General features: G+C 38.5%; 1 protein-coding gene across 7 annotated transcripts in view; it reads right to left on the bottom strand.

The window, feature by feature from the left end:
- Positions 1 to 19,242: 19,242 nt before the first annotated feature.
- Positions 19,243 to 21,754, bottom strand: part of PPA2 (inorganic pyrophosphatase 2) — a 163,649-nt gene continuing 161,137 nt past the window's right edge. For all 7 annotated transcript variants that reach the window (XM_082611080.1, XM_082611076.1, XM_082611077.1 and 4 more), the window contains 2 exons: positions 20,523 to 20,559; positions 19,243 to 19,455 (listed from right to left, as the gene is read on the bottom strand). In XM_082611080.1, the coding sequence (XP_082467206.1) occupies positions 19,427 to 19,455; positions 20,523 to 20,559 (66 nt within the window). In that variant the 3' untranslated portion in view covers positions 19,243 to 19,426. The remainder of the gene's footprint in view (positions 19,456 to 20,522; positions 20,560 to 21,754) is intronic.

Raw genomic sequence — 21,754 nt, 5'->3', positions numbered from 1 at the left:
GCATGGTATTTCATGAGCATAGAGTCAAGGACTAGAGTAGAGGGAGTGAAGAGAAAAGAAAGGCCAGGCTGTGGGGAACTTGTACACCAAATGGGCTGCGGAGACTTTACCCTGTACTTGATGGACGATCACTGAAGGGTTTGGAGAGGAATGACAGAGTCAGATCTGCATTTTACAAAGGTGATTCTGTTGCCAGTGTGGAAAACTAGTTGGGCTGGGGCAGGCGTGAGCAGCAAAATTGGAGGCAGCGAGACCAAATCGGAGTCTACTGCAATAGTCCAGATGAGGAATCACAAAGGCTTTGAACTAGGTTAGCGCTCAAGGGGACAGAGAGAAATAGGCCAATTCAAAAGATTCACTACAGCAGGTCTTTGACATTCACAAGGAAATTGTCCCTGCAAATTCCCAATGAATGAATATGGTGGTGTCTACAGAAGTGCCTGGCTTTCTCCCAAATAACTTTCCATTTCCATTTCAAGATTCTTGTCCTCTGCCAGTCTAAATACCATAATGACTTTTAATTTTTTATTGAATCTTTCCCTTCCACTTGAGCAGTTTTTGCACTCAAACTGGAATGCCCATAGCAATCCTTTCACAATGATAAAGTTAGTTTATCTGAACCGCTGCCAAATATGACATTCTACTCTTTATCCAAATGAGTTTCTTAGACTATTTTCTTTTTCTTCACCTCTATCTACTCATTAGCAATAACTAGTAAGTATAAAGTTCTTACAGAATCATATTTCATAAAAAATAAAGTTTTGTTTTTGTTACTGCATCTGCTAGGACAAATAAGATATCACAAAGCTGAGGATGAAAGCAGAATGGGTTTGGGGATAGGAGCAGTGACTCACATCTACATATTAGGTTCAAAACACCTTCCTTTAAATTTTGCCCCAGGATGTAATGAAATAATGCTTGTAAAGCAGTTGGTACAGTATCTGGGACAGAGGAAGCATTCAGAAAGTGTTTAGCAAAACAATTTAATCTAAAGTCATGCAACTAATTAATTTTTTTCAGTTAATGGGTATGAACCTCTACCTCAGGCCAGACAGATTTTAAATTCAATTTCAGAATACATACAAATGCACAAAAATAAGGGTTTTGATACACTGGCATTAAAAAGCATATATTAAAAATAATATAGTGTACCAGTAAATAAGGATGCCCAAGATCATTGTTAAGTGGAGAAAGTGAATTGAATATATAGCATGATCTTATTTGTGTAAAAAAATATAAAAATTTTGTCTCCAGAAAATATCAAATTTTGCAACTCCTAAAATATCTCCTTACATTTTCAGAATAAAGTGATGAAAAAATTCAAAATTGTTTTAGGGAAAATACTCATGTGTTATTTTCAAGATAACATGGTTTATATTGCCCTACAACATTTTTGGAGACTTCTGCTGGCAATACAAGTTCTCATGCTGAGAGTGGCTAAGGATGATGCGAAGTGATTTCTCAGTTGCTATTGAGGTGTTTTTAGGTCCATGCTCTATAAACACATGTATTTATCTAATGCTGGTCTTGTTTCTTATTTTTTAATCTTTTAAGAGTTTATGTGTCTGTCAAATGACATTTAATGTCACTGGGATTCATGCAAATTGAAGCATTTACACCTGGTATAAAAATAGAGGTTATCACATACAATGAAAAAATGTGAATGGGTCATCTCTCTGAGGAGCTGCTTCACCAGAGGAAAAGCATCAGAACAATATTAATATTTAAGAGCCAAGTTTGAAACATCCCTCAGTAAGACAGATGATTTGGGGCAAGAATTCCTTAAGATACAAATGAACATAACTGACAGTCGTGTAGCTAAGGTCTTGCTACTGAAAATATGGGCTTCTGAACAGCAGCATCAACATCATTTTGGAGCTTGTAAGACACAGAATCTCAGGCCCTACCCCAGACCAACTGAATCAGAATCTGCATTTTAACAAGATCACCAGGTGATTTGTAAGCACATTAGCCTTTGAAGAGGACTGAGCTGAAATCAGTTAATTTTGTTAGGTCATTGTCATTAACGTTCTTTTTCATGTAAAAACACTTTATATATTCATTTTTCTATAAACTGTTTTTATTATTCATATTACTCCAGCGTAACTATTCTATCTTAATGACTTGAATATATAATTCTAATTCTGATGCTGTTGCTTTTCTTACAAAAAATTCATTTGTATTTTTTTTAATGGCCCACTTTTAGGAAAGTAATCATCACTTCAATTGAGAGAAGAAAATACTGTAATTGATGGACTTTAAAAGGAACCCAAGAGTAGTACAAATCACAAAATCAAAGATTTACTGGGAGGCAGAGTTGACATGACTGAGTGAAACTGGATATGGAGGTGAGTGGAGAGGAATTTCAAAGAGTAGCCCCTGGATTTCTAGCTTGGGCAAGTGGATGGAGGCTGGAACCTGTTCACCAATGGAAGATGTATGGTTTTGGAAGAAAAAAACCATGTGTTCAATTTCTGGACATGCTGGGCTTTGTGCTTTTTCCAGTTAGAGATGTCTAAGAGGGAGCTGGATACACAAGTCAGGCTCAGGAAAAAGTTTGAGTTGATAAGGTAGTGGGCCACTTAGGCAAGGCCCAGGGCAGTGTCCTCCAGCACCAGGATTAAGGTCTGGTACCTTCACTCTATCTCTATCCAATGCTATCCATTTAATATCCAGGGTGACCTCTGATATCCTACACAATGTTTGTATAATCCTGAACATGTCAGTGAGATGTGATGTATCCACCATGAAACCATATTATCTTTACTCCCCAGCAGTGGAGGGACCTCTAAGTCCATCTTATGAAGGCTATCTGGGGCAATTTTAAGAAGTCTGCACCAGAGTGGGCTGGATCCAGGCAGGACAAATACAGCTTCCTGCTGTGATCCTAAACCAGGTTGAAGACTGGACTTCTCCCCCCAGATCCTTCAGCCTAAAACCAGAGGTGGCCACAGCCACTTCACTGACATGTGCAAGATGTACATTTCTCATAACTTGTGCATCATGGTTTTCTTTGAGACATTTCCTGACAACTGCACTGGTACCCTTGTTTCTGAAATAAATACTGACCTTAGACTAAAGCAGAATTTAGCCCTGAAAGGTAAAGTATGAAAGCTTCAAGTGAGAAAAGGAGGAAATGTATTAAGCAATGTCTTCCACGAGTATGAAATCATTAAAATATCTTTCAGAGAGAAGTTAACTTTTTTCTTCATTTAATTATATTTTTTGGTTTCTAAAACCTGCAAGGAAAGACATTGCTTTAATTTGGTACAATAATAAATTCAAATCATCTCAAAGAGAAACTATTCGGTGTGTTTGGGTTTTCGAATTTTTCAAAAAGTTCCCTTATATACAATATCAAGTACAGAACTCAAGTTTATTGGGATAATTTTTCTTTTATAAATAGCACCACCTCTGGACAAAACAACTGCTGCAGGTGCAGAAGAAAAAGTGCATTCATACCCATTTCATGATGTTTCTTTAATTGAAGGGGATATTTAAATTCTAAAAAGAGGCAACCTGATTTAAGCAGGAATGAAATAGCACATCTCAGGTAGGAGCTTGTGTTTCAGCTGAGCTTGGCTATTTGGGAGACTGAAAGCTTCTTTCTGCATGGGGATACTTTTCTCAGAGTCAGAGAAGAGGTGCTTGTGAAAGGTAAATACCATTTCAGTGTTAAAGTAAGGAGCTTTCATTTGGGCCCAATGTCTTGCCTCAGATGCTTTATAATTTCATCAAAATCAATGCAGGAGGAGAAAACAATTTAACAAAAAATTTAGTCAGTGGCTACATGTCTTTTGCATAAACTCAAGGAAAGTATCCAAATAATTTAGTCATTCTGCCAGGTAGCTTTTAAGTAGCCATATACTTATAGTAAACATATATGGGAACTCAAATGAGAGCACAGAGATGGGAGGTGGGATGTGAACATTCACCAGGCTGGAAGAACTTGATCACAGTAACACCAGCTGCTCGGGCAGCTCTTTCTCATAGTAGTCACTTTGGTCAAGAAAGAAACTTTTCATAGATCTCACATAATTAATGATTCTGTGAGCTTCCTTCTCTGATGACAGGTGCAGCAAAATATGATTTCAAAGATTAAGTGGAGGAGATTTTACGGCCCTTGCCTATCAGCTGTGTTTATTTCACAGACTCTATTTATTGAGTTACTTGTCAGGCACTGTTCTATATCCTTCTCATACATTATCTCATTTGATCCTCAAATTTCATTTCTAGAGATGTCTATCATTTTCTCTTTACTCCTACACACTTATCATCACATTTCATGAAGGGGTTGGTTTTCATATGACAAGATCCTGGTCCACTAGGTCACACTGGACTAGACCAGAGCCAAACACCTGACAGTAGGTAGACTGTGCCAATCTAATTCATACTGTTAGAAATTTGCAGTTGGATATAGATAAACCAGGTTGGTCTCTGTTGAACATTGGAACAGATAAATATCTGATGGAGAGGCCATGTTGGATCCATTTGCAAGTCTTTGGGGGAGAATGAAGAATGACGCAGATGAAGACTGTTTGGTCTTAAGAGAGACTGACTGACTCAGAGCTCCCGCTGGTGCCTGGCTATGTTTCAGTTCCTGGATTCACTTGCTTATGAGGTCCGCCACACTTCCTGTCCTGTCCTTGGTTCATGAGACAGCCTGGATCCTTACAATTATTTCTCCTTTCTTAAATTACCTTGAGTAGATTTCATTCCATGCAACACAGTGGTCTCTAAGAGAGTATTCTTATCCCCATTTTGTTGAGACTCAGAGAGTTTAAACAAGATGTTTCCCAGGATGATGCAGATAGTAAAAAGTGGAATTCAAGCCTAAGTCCATGTGACTCCAAAGTTTGTGCTTTTCACCACTAGATTAATTTAGATCTAACCATTTCAGCATACACTGTGGACTGCTAAAGCCATCTGAATCTACTAAGCTAGAATCTTTGTGATTTCAGGAGTTATTGCTGTGTCTTCTTAAAGTTTAATATGCAAAAACTAATGCTCATTGGAGACAGACAGGCATAGACGGCCCATATTTTCATCTACATCATTAAGTCAAGGGAAGTGAAACTTCCTGCTTTCTAGCTGAATTGGCCATCTCTCAAGGACTCTAATTCTAATTGCTTTTGCAGAACACATATACCTCCAGTAAATTAGACCCATCTCTTCTCAAGAAAAGGTTTCGTTTTCCTCTGGTCAATTTTCTATGCACAATTTATCACTACTAGTCATCCTTGTTGTTTAGCTTTGTGGACTATTTCCCAGAAGAAATTAACATATATTTTTTTCTCTTCTTAACTAGCCACGAACCCAGTTACTTGTGTAACTTCTGCACAGCCCAGCTTCAGAGTTTAGCTATTAGCTCTCCTTTATGGAGAAAGAAATCTCACTTAAGTGATCCTATTACCCTTTCTGAGCTCCCTCGGCTCCCTTCCTGAGATGAGAGGCCTCCCCACTCTATCACCCCATATAACTGCTTGGCTCACAAGAATCTGGATTTCTGCCACTCTTTGATTCAGTGATTACGTGCATGGTTTAGGTTAAGACGTTTTTATTGTTGTTCAAGCAGAAAACCATCACTTGCTACAAATCCATCAAATTTGGTTACTTTAAATTTGTTACACTCATAATATTATAACGTCAACAAGAATTTTAAAAAATCATCCAGATGCCCACCACTCTAATAAATCACCCTCCTCAGTTTGTCTACATAAAAAAAAGTACAAAAAATGTGTTCTGTTTGTACACATGTATATTTTTTACCTAGTTTTAATCATAACAGATGCTACTTTGTATTTAGTTTCCCTTCACCTAACTTGTCAGGAAGCACTTTTCTGTACTGCTAATTTGTAAAACTATCATTTGAGAGGCCACATCACCTATGTTAGATGGTAAAAACTTTTAGCTTTTTCAGTTACTTCTTTAAACAATTCTCAATCTGGTAACTACTTAGCTTTTAGGTGACAAGCTCATGGTCACCCCCCTTAACAATGAGTGCTGACAAGCACTGGCCATATGCAAGCAAAAACCCAACTGAAAGCAGGAGAGCTGATTCCAGGATATTATCAGCTTTTCATTTGCCTGGTAGGGGGTAAATATGCACCCATCACTTCCTTGGCAAAAGATTTTGATAGTTTTCTTCATACTTAATTTAGGGTCCCAAAGCAACAGATAAAGAAGCTGGGGATGAAGGCAATGAGGCCTTTGGTCCTGAGGGCAATGCAGGTCAGTAGGAGACATGCAGTTCCAATGGTAACTCGTAATTTCCATGAGCACTTAAAGTTGTGTGCCACTATCTTCTGTCCAGATAGGTCCCAGATGTGTTACAGAGAAATCTAAGATGGAGTTTTCTCCCTTCTGACCACAGCTAAGACTCAGAGAGATTTGAGGTACCTCTGGAACTGTTAGTGGACATCCTTGAATTTTTCTCATCTAGACCATCACTCAGCATTGCTAGAAGGCTTGAGTGCCTCTTTCGGCTAGTGGAAAAAACAGTGATTTAGGCCTGTAGAAATGTAAATATGGGCAAGCAAAGCCCTACTAATTATCCTAACACACACACACACACACACACACACACACACACACACACACTTTTCAAAACAAATCAGTTAACTTCCTTGTCAAACACACAGACATGGAACCACATAATAGCACGAAAAACAAAAGGAGGAAAAAAAGAGGTATCCTATGTTTCTCAATGTGCTTAATGCTGATCATCCCTTGGCCTTACAGTTATAAGGGGATTCACTCTTATTTTAAGCCAAGTCTCAGTGTTTAAAAAGGTAGAAAATTTGCTACTCGGTTACTCAGTTGCCAAAAGCTCCAGTGTACTCAATGCACCTGTGCTGAGTCTTTCTTGAGTCTCAGAGAAGCCTGTCTCTGATCAGCTCCACTCTTCTGGGTCATAATTTCTTCCACCTGGGGACTGCTCCCTTCTGTGAAGCTCTCCATCCTGAAGCAGGCTGAAATACCCCTCTTCTCCTGCCTTTTATAGTGGCCACAGTGATGTCACTGTCAGCTGCTTCTGAGCTGATTTCTAAGCTCAAGACTAAGTAACTCAGCCCTAATCCTTAACCTTGCCATTAAAGATCAGATCATTTTGAACCATAACCAACGTAGATTTAATTCCGTCAATTTAATTCAGTCAATCCATTTACCCAACAATTTTAAATTAAATACGGACATACTCAACATGTGTGCTAAGAAGATTTATAAAGGAGGAAACACTATTTGCCAAGCTTCAAAAAGGTTTGAACTTAGAGATTTCATTATAGATAATCTGTTGAGAATGGTAGACATCTTTAAAGTTACCAGTGGTAACTCAAAAAACTTAAATTTTTATTAAAAACTTTAATTAAAATTAAAAACTAAGGTCAGTGACCACTCCTCCAATCTCATTCTCCTTGACCACTCTGTAGCATTTGATGAGGCTGTCCATCTATCCTTCCCCATCCCTGCCTTGGTTCCCGTGGTTACCACAATACTAGGTTAGTTTTGCACTCATTTCTTGAACTGCACCTTTACTGTTCCCTTCATGGTTTCTTCCCATTTCCTCAGGGAGTTCATTCACTATAAATACCTGCAATTATCACCTACATGTGGCTTCTTGGGATTGGTTGGGAGTAGCAAATATTAGAAACCTAACTTGAACCAGCTTAAAAATGTAAAATATATTTAAGGATCCCAGACAATAATGAAGCTAAGCCTCAGGAACACCTGGTATTAGGGACTCAAAACACGTGGCTTTTTGGTTTCTTTTGCCTATTTTGTTTTCTTTTTCTTTGTGTCTATTTCATTTTCCTTTGTGCAGATTGAATTTACATCTCTTTCATTGCAGAGACCAGGAAGACTGGGCTGTAATGTCTTGGTCTCAGTCTCAAATCTCTAAGAAAAGATCTTGATTGGCTCAGTTTAGGCTTGGGTCTTGAATAAATCAATTTTGACTGTGGGTCCAGTCAAGGGAAAGGGTCAAGTGCTCACCTAGGGTTGATCGACTATGACTAAGTGGTCATAAGAACATGTTAGCTCTAATCGTCACCTCCAGACTTAACCTCTTACCTGAGCACATAAAGATTTGCTCAATATCGTCACATGCTGCCACCTCAAATTTAACAAGCCCAAAACTCATCATACCACACCCAAATGATATGACACCCTCACCTCAACCTTTACTCTGGGTGAGTGCATGGTACCAGCATTCTTTCAGCATCCTTAGCTGAAACCTTGTATCGTCCTTTCTCAACTCTTTCTCTCTCCTCTGTGTGCAGTCATCAATTTATATAATAGTAATAGTTAATATTTAGTGGACATTTACTGGGTGCCACTAAATGGCATCTACATTATTGCATTTAATTCTCAAACCCATGAGGTAGATGCTATTGATAAAACCATTTTATAGAAAAAGGAGATAGAGGCTCAAAAAAATTAAGTAACTTGCCCAAGATCACACAGCGAACCAAGTAATGGCCCCAGGAAGCAAGTTTCTGTTTGATTTCAGAGCTTTTAACAACCAGGCCATACTATGTGATTGCTTCTGAAACATGTTTGTTACTTAATATCCCTGATATCTCATATCCTGCAAATTCCTCTCCAATCACTTTGTGCATCCACACAAACAGCCCTGGCACTTCCCTTCCAGTTCAGCTGCTCAGGGTTCTGAAACTCCCCTGGGAATCTGGAGTCACGTGTGAGAAACCCACGCTATCAGCACTTCCAGGGTTCTGTTCCTTGACAGTTGTATTTCAAAATCTCTGTAGTTGTTCAGTTTGTTTTGTTTTTTAGCAGTTAAATGTATTAGCTTGTTTTATTTTCCCTTTAAATCATGCATTCCTTTGTATCTTCTGTGTTTTTCATGACTCACTAGACACCTACAAAAATTCCAAAGCATAAAATGCTTCTGATGGACATAACTACTGATTGTTGGCCTAAGCTATGGATGTCACCTTCTCCTTGACAGGATGTCCTTCACCTTAAGACTGCTGTTACCATTTCTAGGGGAAAGTTTTCCCCATCCTGTGCCTCAGTTTTCTAGAACACCATTTTTCTGGAAATCTGTCTCAGGTAAACCTCACAAATCTTGTGCAAGTCCATTTCCCTTGGAATAGGAAATATTGATCTCCCTTCACACACAACCTTCTATTGTCCAATGTTGAATTTCCACTACTTATGGTAGGCAGACTTCAAAATGGTACCTAATAATCCTTGCCTCCTGGTATCTACTCTTAGGTTTAGTCCCTTCCCTCACGTGTAGGCTAAACCTGGTGACTTACTTCTAACCAACAGAATACAGCATGATGATGCAATGTCACTCTCATGATTAGCTCATGGAAATTGTGACTGCCATCTTGCTGGGAGACTCTATTTCCTTCTTGGCTTGGGCACTTTGATGAAGCAAGCTGCCATGTTGGAGAGGCCCCATGCCAATAGCCAGCAAGAAACTGACCATATTCTCTGTGACAGTACAAAGCCAAAGGGGCACCCACCACCTGATGATAACCTTATTTCCTTGTATTTGAAGTTGTTGTACTCCTATTTTCACAAATTACAGGAAGATAATTGTTTTTGTGAACTACTTTCTTGGGAACAGAATTTTTACACTGATCCTATCATCAAAGATTTATGTCCTATGTAAAGCAATTGCCAAATTTCCGTTTGTGAAGGCCATAAGCAAAGACTCATTGTTTCTCCCTTTTTTCTCCAAGAGGCACTGCCTAAACCATACTCATGGATGCACACACACAGTCAAGTATAATCATGTTTGCCAGTTAGATCGTCCCTCCAAGGGGAGAAAAGAAGGTAGAAAGCCAAATGCTATCTGAGTATAAACAGTACCTCCTTTTTCCAAGAAATAAGTACTAATCTAACTTGAAATTACATTATAAAATGGATAATTTTTCATGTACACATAGGTATCAGCACATAATCCTTTGTCACAGTCCTCCCCAGTGTCCAACCCTGAGGCCAAGTCTCAACACTCCTCACATAATATGTTCCTTGTAATCAATTGCAAAGAGCTTTCATGGGATGGACAATTGCTTAGAGAGGGTGAATCCCTCCCACAGAGGATTTGGCCAACATCAAGTCCAGCTCTCACACCACCTGTTTTCTCTGGAATTCTGTCTCTGTTTTAAATCTTTCATACCGTGCACATTGGAAAAAAGCACTAAGGAGTGGCAAACCTAATTTGCTGCACTTTTTGTTTTTCACCACGGGAAAATCATCCACCCAAACAGATGCTAGCAAATGCAAAGACAGTATTTTTAATAGCATAGTTGGTTTGTGTTCTTCCCACTTGCTCAACATACTAACACGTCATGAAAAACTTAAGATTGATCCACATTTTCATTGTCTAACATAAGCATTAAGGGGAAGACAGCCACAGATTTGCATTCATCTCCTTCCTGTTCCCAGCATGGGATGCTGAGAGCCACAGAATGGAAACACACCAAAGAAGAGCAAAAAGTATATTGTCAGACTCACACACAAAAATTAAACACAATTTTGCCCAAAAAAGTTGTTGTAAGTCAATCACAAGTAAAATGTTAAGCCATATATTGTATTCTAGGACTTACATTTGATCTTTAATTCATAGTTATATTTACAAGAAATATTACCAGGTTGGGCAGTGGTAAATATCAAATTGTGGTTGGAGAGCCTGCCAAGAAGTTCTATTACAAAAAGGAAATTTCCATATAAAGAATGCTGTTTTGTATTATAACCATAAACACTTTAAAGACTAATAGTTGGGGAAAAATTTACACCATAGAATTGCAAAATGATGCATATTGCCAACTACAAATTGGCACCTGCCATCTACCTCTACAAGGATCAAATCATGAGCTGCTGAAGCCTCTGACCTTCAATACCCCCTGAGAGGAGTTCAGGGTGGAGATCAGGAATGAGGCCCTCTGTGCTCTGGGAAGAACTGGCAGAACAGGTCTTCAGATAGGTATTTTCAGGAGAAGATTTTATGAGCCCAATTCTTGCATCTCCTTGTAACTAGAAAAGCACCAAAATCATTAATGGTGACATCTGCTCCTTGTGGCTAGCAGCAAGGCTCTGCCAACATGTGTGCTTGACTGCACGTACCCTCCCCTTCACTAAAATCATAGATAATGCTGACCTTCCCCCCTGCCTCTTTGGAGCAATTTCCCAGAGCTATCTGAAATGCTGTCTCCTGGGCTATAGTCCTCATTTTGCTCCAGATAAAACTTAACTCACAACTCTCACACTGTGCTTTTTTTTTTTTTCAGTTGACAGTATCTTCATTTCCACAGTCACACAATTATTTTTCAATGCATACCACAGAAAGGGGGCAAAAATTACCTTTCTACTCTAAAGACCACAAAGTACACAGGAAAGCATGACAAAAAACAAAAGCAAAAACAAAACAACAGGCTTGGATTCAGAAGATCTAGTTTCAGGTCAGTCTCCCTTACTCAGTAGCTGCGTGGCTTTAGAAATTCACCTCTCTGGGCCCTCCTTGCCTCAACTTACATGCAAGGTTCTCTCCAGTTCAAAACGTTCTATATTCTAAATCCCCCTTCAGATTCAGAAAAGCAACCTACAGTCTATACCTATTGTGCTTTTGGTTGATTTCTGAATTACAGAAAAGCTATTTGTAAGTGGTTAGGTATATTCTACAGATAGTACAAATACTACTGTAAATTATATTTATAGGACTTTTGAGGAGCAGAAGGATCGAGGCTGGGGTGGATAAAAATCAAATTATGGTTTGAAAGCCTACCAAGAACTTCTAAAATCTTCAAATTGTTCTTAAAAATGAAATAAAAGGAGAAATCAGAGGAGTGACATTTGATATTGTGGGAAGAGTAGGAAAAGCTAACTTTTCTGTGAGAAAATATTCCCTGAAATACAGTAGTTTAGAGTAAGTGGAGTTTTAGGTTTTTTTTTTTTTTTAATGAGTTTATCAACTGAACTATTTATATTAGATCAACATGGATTACATTTTCCTCATTTCTCACTGCATATTAATCTTATTTGTTCTACCACTCTTGAGATCATTCATGTTTTCTATCATGGTGCTTCTTGTGGTGTTCCTAATCTGAAAACAAAAATATGTTACTTCTACTTTCAAGTTCAGAAGATCAAGTTTCAAACATGAAAGTTATTATCAATAATTAAACCAAAAACCCATGAAGAAGCCACTCTGGGACAAGAATTTTGGCCTTTGAGCACTGAGCCTATTTTTATTTTGAAGTATTCCATGTTTATTTTTGCCTCATACTCCATAAAAGAGCAGAAGTAAACATGTGATGATCAGCCTTAGTATTTTCACAATTAAGGTATTGTTTTTTATATAAGTTGAATTTTTTTCCCCTGGGGCATTAGAGGAATCTCATGTAAGAACTCTCAAAATGCCTTAAATACAAATAATAGATAAAATCCTTCCCAGAGAATCTTACTTTCTGGATATCCTTTAGATTCACTTGGGAACATAAAAATGGGTAACACTAATCATTTCTTTGGAAAGAACAAAATATTCTAGGCTGCATTAAAAAGTATATGGAATTCATAACAAGTATCTGTTTTTTGTTGTTTTGTTTCGGTTTTTTACACTAGAGAGATGTTTACTATATTCATTTGAGGGCTCCATAGCAAACAAACAAAAAACAACCCAGTAAAATAGAAGGGTTTTCAAGAAAAATATCAATGATGAGTAGAATTTTAGGAAGCAAGAATTACGCAGCTTGCAAAAAAAAAAAAAGAAAAAAAGACATTTAATACTTAATTTTATTCCTTAAGATTTATGAGGAGTTTTCTGAGTACAGTGATCAGGTCCATACACATTAAAAATAAAGTAAGTTAAATTAAAAGCACTGGTATGTAGGCTAGATATGTTAAATCTCCTCTTTTGGATATCCCTAAAAGGAATAGATTCTTATATTTCAAAGATCTTACATGGCTTTGGAATAGAGCAGAGATACTCTCAAAATGCTTTCCATGCAGTGATAGGACACTGTCCTCAGATGCAGAAGTCCTGTGATTTCCAGGAACCTCTAAACTTCAGTTAATGTAATAAGTAAAATAGAAAGAATATCTGTCTTCTTCACAGGATGCAGTGTCAATTTAATACAACCAATATGAATTGTTAATGTGTAAAACAATAATGCTAAAATGGTCATGACACAGTCTCCGCTCTTAGTGAGTTTATAATCCAGTAGTAGAGGCAATATGAACAATTCTGATATACGCTATAGTGAACGAAATCCTGTAATGGAGGAATAAATCAATAGTGCTATATCCTCTCCCCCAGGAGAAAATGATTGATTTCAACGTGAAGAGTGGGAAAGGTTTCACAGACAAGGCAGCATTTGAGCTGAACTTGGAGGATAAGAAAGAGTGCAGGAAGCAATGAGATACAGTGGAAAGGGCATCAGTCTTGGAGTCGACAGCCCGAGTTCTGCTCCACACCTGCCTGCATCACTCACTGCAAGCCTGCAGGCATCTCCGGCACAAGAAGGGCCCTGAGCACGGGCTCTGCCTGCCTTGCTGTTGGTTTAGACAGGGAAGAACAGCAAAATCTACTTGCAGATTTCACTGGGGGCTGAGCCGTTTTTGTCCACCTGTGCATAGCAGTGCTCTTCTGGCCTGAATCCTAGTGTTCATGTTCTACTCCCCGGATGGTGAGAACCCTTGCTTTAGGATGGTAATCCCTGATCTTGCCAACTGCTAAATTCTCCTAGTCAAGGACCATAGATGCACGCCTACCATCCAGTTTTAGCTGCTTTAATTGGATAAACTCATTGTTTGGCATTCTTCCATGATTACTTTTAAAACTGTACTGGTTGTACTATTTTATCCATTTAAGGTGTTAACTTTAAAAAATTTATCTTTCATTTTTTACTTTTAACAGAGAACAGGAAGCAGTAATAAGGGAGCATAACAAGGATAGTCCTATAGCTAGTCCTGCCTCAAAGCAGGAAAATTAGTAGAACTACCCCATGCATCCCTGGTTAGCTCTGCATAAATATTTTTAGGGCCCAGGTTTAGATTTTTGAATGTGGGCTAATCGCTTTAAACTTGGATCCAGCCTTCAGGATCCAAATTTTGCATCTGAAAATAAGGATATTATACAAATTGATAAAAACATCAAGATCCAGTAGATAAATAGGCAAAGAAAATAAATGGAACATTCATAAAAGATACTATAACTAGTAAAAATGTAGGGAAACAGTTAATAATACAATTAACTGTTATGTATGTATATAATTAACTATTATAGTAATAACAACAACAAAATATCCTATCCTAGGAAGGATAGGAAAGAAGAAACTAAGAGTCTCACATATTACGGGTGGCAATACAACTGGAATAACCTTTATGAAAATTTATTTGGCCATAAAATATTCTTATTCTGTGATGCCCTCTTATGGAATGCATACTGAGAAAATGATCTCAAAGAAGGAAAAACTCTGACCGTTTATCTGATGACTGTAGAAACCTCATAAGGAATCTTCCTGTTTCCATCCTTGCCCTACACTGTCCCCCGCACACTCAGCCCCAGCACAATCTATTTTCATCACCGCAGTCCTCTGCTCAGGACCCTCCCTTATACCCTCACTTGATCAAGGTATAAGGCCAAGCCTTATGTTGGCTGACAAGGCCACCTGTGCCCTCCCTTCTGCCTCTGGGACCTCATCTCTGTCACTCTTCTTTTGCTCTTTCCCCTCCAGCCACAGGCTCCTTGCTGTTCCTCCAAACTGGTCATACTCCTACCTTAGGGCCTTTGTTCTGAGTATTTCCTTTGCCTCAGTTCTCTTCCGCCAGAGACCCATGAGGTCCCACTCTGCTTCTCTCAACCTTTTGCCCAGCTGTCATCTTCCTAAGAGGCCTGTCTTGACCTACTCAGTTTAAAACTCCAATTCACATTCCTACCCCTGAATAAAAGCGGGATTGCTGATTTCCCCTTTCCCTGCTCTTTCTCTCCTACGCACTATAGAAATTACTTACAATGTCTGTGATCTGTCTTCCCCACACAAAATACGAGGTCTACAAGGGCAGGGATTTTTGTCAGTTTTGCAATGGTGTATCCTAAAAACTTGGACTAGTACCTGTCACTTACACATAGGCAGTCAGTAAATAACTGTTGAATGAATGAAGTTTAAAATAGCAAAAAGGAGGAAGCATGTCTAAAAACAGAGGGTTGGCTGATGAAAATCATGGTAATGGAATGCATTCTAGACTGATGTAATCAAACCTCTTAATCTTTCTGCGTGATTCAACCCTTTGCAACCAGGTACTGGTAAAAAGGGGAAAGAGCCCTTTCTGCATTGGGGAATCTGAACAGAGAAGATGAAGCACCGGCAGCTTCCCTCTTGGGGTACCAGGATACCTCGAGAGTCTTGGTCTTCAGGAAAGGACTGACAGCTGCATTGTTTGGCCTGACATAAGAGAGCTCAATAAATATTTTTTGACTGAAGGAAAGAAGAGCTTATGCCTCTGTCCTGGCTGCACTGGGTTCCTGGCTCCTTTTAAGGTGGGGAATGATCTGAGAAGTGGAGTTTGTTCCCAACAGGTGATCTAAGTAGGGTAAATGTCAGGTCAGCCACAGAGACCCTGGCCTGTGCGTGACAAGGACTCACACGTTCCTCAGAGCTCTTCCATCTTCTGCTGCCACCGCTGTCTTCCCCACCCCGGTCGGAGCAGAGCCATCTCGTTTCGACACCTCGAGGCTGTCGCATGAGAAGCAGCCACTTCTCTCTCAAGGTGCCTTAGGAAGACAGAAGCCAGGGGTGGGTCTGCGGGGGTGACCAATTATTATGGGCTCACTTTATCTAGTAAGTTTGATAACTTAGAAATCACAAGTGATTCTCATCAGGTGTAAATTTTTCTCTGATTTGAAATGCAGAAGAACACTTTTAACATTTAACACTAAACTTCATATAACTTTTATTGCCTTTCATTTTTTTTCTAACAGGAAGTAGTGATAATATTATATACGAGTCCACTATGAAGGCAGACATCTGGTTTTCTTTCTTCTAAGGGGGAAGATAACCTCAAACATTAACATGAAGAAATTCTCAATATGATCTACCCCTCAACTATCTAAACCAATGGGTTTAAAACTTTATGGGGGTGGGAGGAAAACAAGTTTATGGCCCCAACCCCGGAAATTCTGATTTAGTAGATTTTAGGGAAAGCCAGAAATCTGTATTTTAAGAAGCATTCTAAGTGATTCTGGAGCAGGTGTTTCATAGACCCCACCGGCAAACACTGATTATCACCTTGGACAGAATATAGAAAGGATGAAAAGAACATACCTGACACAGAACTTAAAGATGTGATCCACTGTATAATAAAGCAGTAAGTAATAAAGATGAATCAGCAGTCACAAGAAACATGTTTAGTCATGACAAGGCAGTGAACCCCCTCCTGGGAATAAATCATCAAATGTTGCTATTAGTGAGTACACAAACTGCTAAAAATGCATGTAGTCCTTGATGGAGAACTGCATTTTATGAAATTCAGTGTGTTTCTTCCGCAGAACAACGGAGTGATACTAAATGTATCATGTAAGAAATGATTTGGTCTGTATGTGAAAAATAAAGAAAAGCTCACAAAAATTTCAGAGAGCACATTTGAGAAAAATAAATCTTGGACAGTCTACCCCTTTGATTTTTCATATCCATGGGACCTAGCTGTGGGTGTTACCTAAAATCCCACCCATGGATCACTTTTGGTTTCCTAATTTGTTTTAGGTGATTTTTTGTTTGTTTGTTTGTTTTTGCGGTACGCGGGCCTCTCACTGTTGTGGCCTCTCCCGTTGCGGAGCACAGGCTCCGGACGCGCAGGCTCAGCGGCCATGGCTCACAGGCCCAGCCGCTCCGTGGCATGTGGGATCTTCCCGGACCGGGGCACGAACCCATGTCCCCTGCATCGGCAGGCGGACTCTCAACCACTGCACCACCAGGGAAGCCCTGTTTTAGGTGATTTTTAACAAAGATTCATTTTTATTCTTTTGCAGGATTTTTCCTAAGTATGTGTTCAAGTTAATTGTTCCATGGGAATGAGCTAGCAAAGATCAGATTAGCTAGTCTGGAAGACATTCTGAAACAATTATGAAATAGATGCTGAAATATAATTGTCACTATAATAATACTGATGACTACGTAGCAATGTAGAAAGATGCTTATAATAATGAGTTAAAATTCAAAATGATGTATTTAAGATTATAACTATGTAAAATCATATACTATGAAGACAACTGTGATTAACTGTACTGTAGTGATCAAGGCTCACTAACTAGGTAGCATCTAAGTATCACTGACCGCTAGGAGGAGGGGAGCCAACTACGAGGTGTGAGTTACCCCACACGAGGCCCACCAGACATGGCTTCTTCTCCAACTCACAGGAGATTAATATGCCACATGCCATAAGCCGTTAATCCATCCTTTGATAATTTGCTTATTGTTTAGTGCAGACCCTCCCCAAAGTCGAAAATCTGTGTATGACTTACAGTTCGTCCTCTGTATACGTGGTTCCTCCATACCTGTGGCTCGCATCCATGCATTAAACCAAGTAGCAGAGCAGATTGTGCAGTGCTGCAGTATTTATCATTGACAAAAGCCTGCATATAAATGGACCCACACAGTTCAAACCCACGTTGTTCAACGGCCAACTGAATTGAAATAATAGTTGTTCTCTATTTTATATCTTTCTATAAGTTTTATTATTTTCACAGCTTAAGCTATCAATATATAAAATTAAAAATAGATTCTCTCCTTACATTCTTTGATGTCCCTCAAAGAGGTTCACACATTCCCAAAGACATCTCAAGTGAACATTACTATTTCACGTGGGCTAATGACAAACTCTGTGCCTGTTTCCTCATCTGTAAAATAGGCATGCTCTGAGCTTTGCCCACATCACAAGGTGGCTATAGGAGGGAAGCAGCATGCATAGCAGGGTGAAAAAACCATAGCATTTAGAGCCATGTAGTCATGAGTCCTAATTCTGGCTCTGAAACTTACTATCTCTGTGACCTCTGGCAAGTTATTAAACTTCTCGGAGCCTCAACGTGAAATGGGCAATTTCCACCTTATAGGGTATATGCATGCATGACATCTGAAACACTGCCCAACATGCAATAGATGCTCAAGAAATGCTATTATAGCAGTGCTTTGTAAACCACAAAACATATTATGTAAATGCAATGTGTTCATAATGATAATAGAAAGAAAAGGAGAGAAAAAAACTATGAACAGAACTGGCCACAGAAGCACAGTACTGGGAATGTGAAAAACACAAGATGTGCTTGGAGAAGGGGTAACATGACATGGCTGAAAGATGGCATTCCTGATTTCTGTTCTCAAGAATATGAAAAGCCATTGAAGACACTTTGAGAAAAATCTAACAAGGCATTACCCATGCTTTAGGAACATAACTATTTGGAAATGTGGAAGATGATATGCAGGAAGGAAAGCCAGAGGTAGGATAACAACTTGGTTAGGAGGCAAGAGGGCATGAAATTGGGCTGAAGCAATGGGAACGAGGCAGAGGTATGGATCTGGAGGCATGGAGAAGAGCTAGGAGGCTGTTAACAGAGTCTGGAGAAATAAGGGGGAAAACCTGCATAGTAAGGGTGCAAAGGAATGGAGAGGGCAAAGAAACATTTAGATGACCTTCATGAGTAAAGAGAGGAGAAGGGAGATTCAATATGGTTTCAAGGGTCTGACAGGGGAACTAGGAGAATGTTAATTCTGCTGTTCAAGAAAAAGGGAAGATAATGAGTTCAGTTTTGGACAAGAGGGATCCAAGGCATTTAAAGAGATGTCCGCTAGATAGACCCCAGGAGAGAGAACTGTAGAGTTGGGAGTGATCACCATAGAGATGAGAAGTAAAACTAAGAGGACTTGATGAAAATCAAATGGAGTTTAGGACCTACAAAATAAATGGTAGGAAAGAGTCTTAATAAATGTAAACACATTTACACAGGACTATTAAGAGGACAAAGGTTGGCTAAATGAAGTCTCCACCAGCAATGGACTCAAAAAACATAATATGGTATGAAAATGAGAGCAATAATATCTATAAAAATCATATTAACTTACTAAATTTATCATTTTTATATTAACTTACAGAAATAAAAGTTAATAAAATCATTGGGTTCCTTCAGGCATGCAAATTGGAACTGGTGAAACTCAATGCTTCTAAATTTTTGCTATGAAATTCAACAACATCTTTTCACATCAGTAAAGATCCAAAGGAGACTAATTCAAAAATTTCAACGTTTATTTACACTTTGCATATCTCAAAAACTTTGAAAAAAAAAAAAGAAGTTTCAAAAGGAAGTTAGCAAATTCTCATAGATCTACTTGTTTCTAGCACTTGGGGGAGATGGAGTCTTGGAGTTTTAGAGACTGGAATCCTGATGGTAGAACTTCAAATGTTCTCATCACTTGCCAAGGAAGTGCCATACTTGATCTGTGTTTAAAAATGGGGGAAGCAGGGTGTTAGGGAAGGGGTGGAGAGGGAGTGGGGGAGGAAAGGAGGATAAGACAAATTTAATTTAGACCTTTCGGAAAGATTTAGGCAGATAAAAACAATCAGAACTTAGTATGACACATTTCTATATTTAAAGCCTCTCACCTTTAAACTTTCATCCTAAGTTCTCTCATTTGGCTAAGGCCTTATAGTCTAGAGCTTTCCCACTTTATTTCCTACATCTTACTGGGTCACTTTAGTCTTTATTGAATAGTACTGAAGCTAGTGTCCTAGCTACGGCATGAAAGGTCTAGGAAAACCCTGTACTGTAAAATCTGACTGTCTGTCAAATACCCAAAATGGGATAATATTGCAAAGAAGCAATCTGTTAGTTTCCCATATAAGGAATATAGTTTGCTTTCCCACGAAATCATGTCTATACATTTGCTCCTTTCTAAACATCTTACAACTCGATTCATAGTAAATAGTTCTCATTTTTCCTCCAAACTTGCAAGCTGAATACTCTTCTAAAGTTTCATATTAAAACAAAAAGGCAAAAAAGCCTTGCAATATTTTAAAAGGCAAATGATACATGCACATGTTTGTATTTTGAGATTTTTACTACAGAACATTTTTACTTGTTTCTCAAAACAGCTTCAAATAATGGTAATTTAAAAAAATGCTATTTTTAATCCTACTATAAATTTTGATTTTAAGATCTTTAGTTAAAATGAGTGATTCATTAAAATGATGATAGATAATAAATGAAGTCTCCCAAATGCAGACATTTGGAGGCTTAAAATTTATCAGAACTAGCTGGAACCTCAGTGCTTCACCAACAGTCACTGCACAATCAAACTACTTTCTAGCCTAAAAGTAATAAATGTGTTCCTTATTTTCTGAAATTAGGAAATAATTGATTTCATCTGAAAACTTTAATGACTAAAAAAGTATTTTACTTAGTTTATATAATTTTTAAATTAATCTATTGTATTTTTTGGGGTGTCCACTACTGTAAACGAATAAATTTACATATCTAGCTCCTCAAGAACCAGCATATACCATACCTTCTTCACTACTTCCTTTATTCAGTGAAAATGACACCTGAAAGATAAGAACAGTCTCTGTTATAACGAACATTTAGATGTGGAAACTATATCCAGAATTTTTTTTTTTTAACATGAAATTATAGAACAAAGTGAATACTCCTCTTTGCCTTTTATTGTTATTGCCTGTTCTTTCAGATAAACAAACCACAGACTTAAGAGTCAAATAAGAAAAAAAAGCATTCTTGAAAAAATTTTCTGTCATTAACCCATGGGAACTACTGAGAATGTGAAGAGAGGAGAGGGGTTTTCTTTCAGTTGCTTCTTTGGCTGAGGCCTTGAGAACAAAAATCCAAAACACACATTCATAGATACATGCACACACGTGTACGTAGGTACACACACACAGAGACACATTATATAATGTATTTAGCTGTCTTCTAAAGTGTTTAAATTAATTTTTCTATTTTGATGACTGGGCCAAGATTCCTAGAACAGACATAACCTGTGGTAGACAAGATTGAAAAGTTTTTCTGAGATATAAGATTTTTTCCTAATTAAAAATAATGCATTTTTAAAGGTTTAAAAAAAAATTTAAAGAGAGATCCATTCTCCACAGAGGAGAATGCACAAAGCCCAAGAATAACCAGAATAAGCATCTATGTAACCAACACCCAAGTCGAGGAATGGAACATGCCAGGCACTTCCCCAATCATAACCTCTTCTTCCCTGAGGTGTAACCACCACCCTGATTTTATAACACACTTTTCAGATTTCAAATTTAATAATCAACTTCTAATTCTCTGAATTTGCTCAGCTTTAGTAGGAGAGATCTACCTCTGATATTTGAGGTCTGGGGCAAATGTACAAATGGAGACCCATATATCATACACCTGAGTATTTAAAGGTTATAAGTCAAGCTAACAAAGTGACTATAAAAACTGTTGCATCCTACTATCTTGATAAATATACCTTTGCACTGACTTGGAAGCTCCTGTTTAGCATTCTGGACACCTTAGAGACTGTCTGAACATGGCAGAGTAAGGAAAAGAGGCACATGGCCTTTGTCCCACCCTGCTTCTGCTACCCCAGGCTCCATTCTGTGTTGAGGGCCTCACCTGCACAAGGGTAGCTCACATATCTAGGCATCCCCTGCCTCCTAACAGCCACCCACAGGCCCCTGTAGAAGTAATGGTGAGCAGAGTCCACACAGTCATGAGCGTACACTTGGGGAGATGCCCATGTAGGCCCTG

This window comes from Mesoplodon mirus (genome assembly GCF_964341445.2).
Source record: "Mesoplodon mirus genome assembly, chromosome: 2".
Lineage (NCBI taxonomy): Eukaryota > Metazoa > Chordata > Mammalia > Artiodactyla > Ziphiidae > Mesoplodon > Mesoplodon mirus.
The sequence above is the reverse complement of the archived record's forward strand: the minus strand, read 5'-3'. Positions and strand labels throughout refer to the sequence as shown.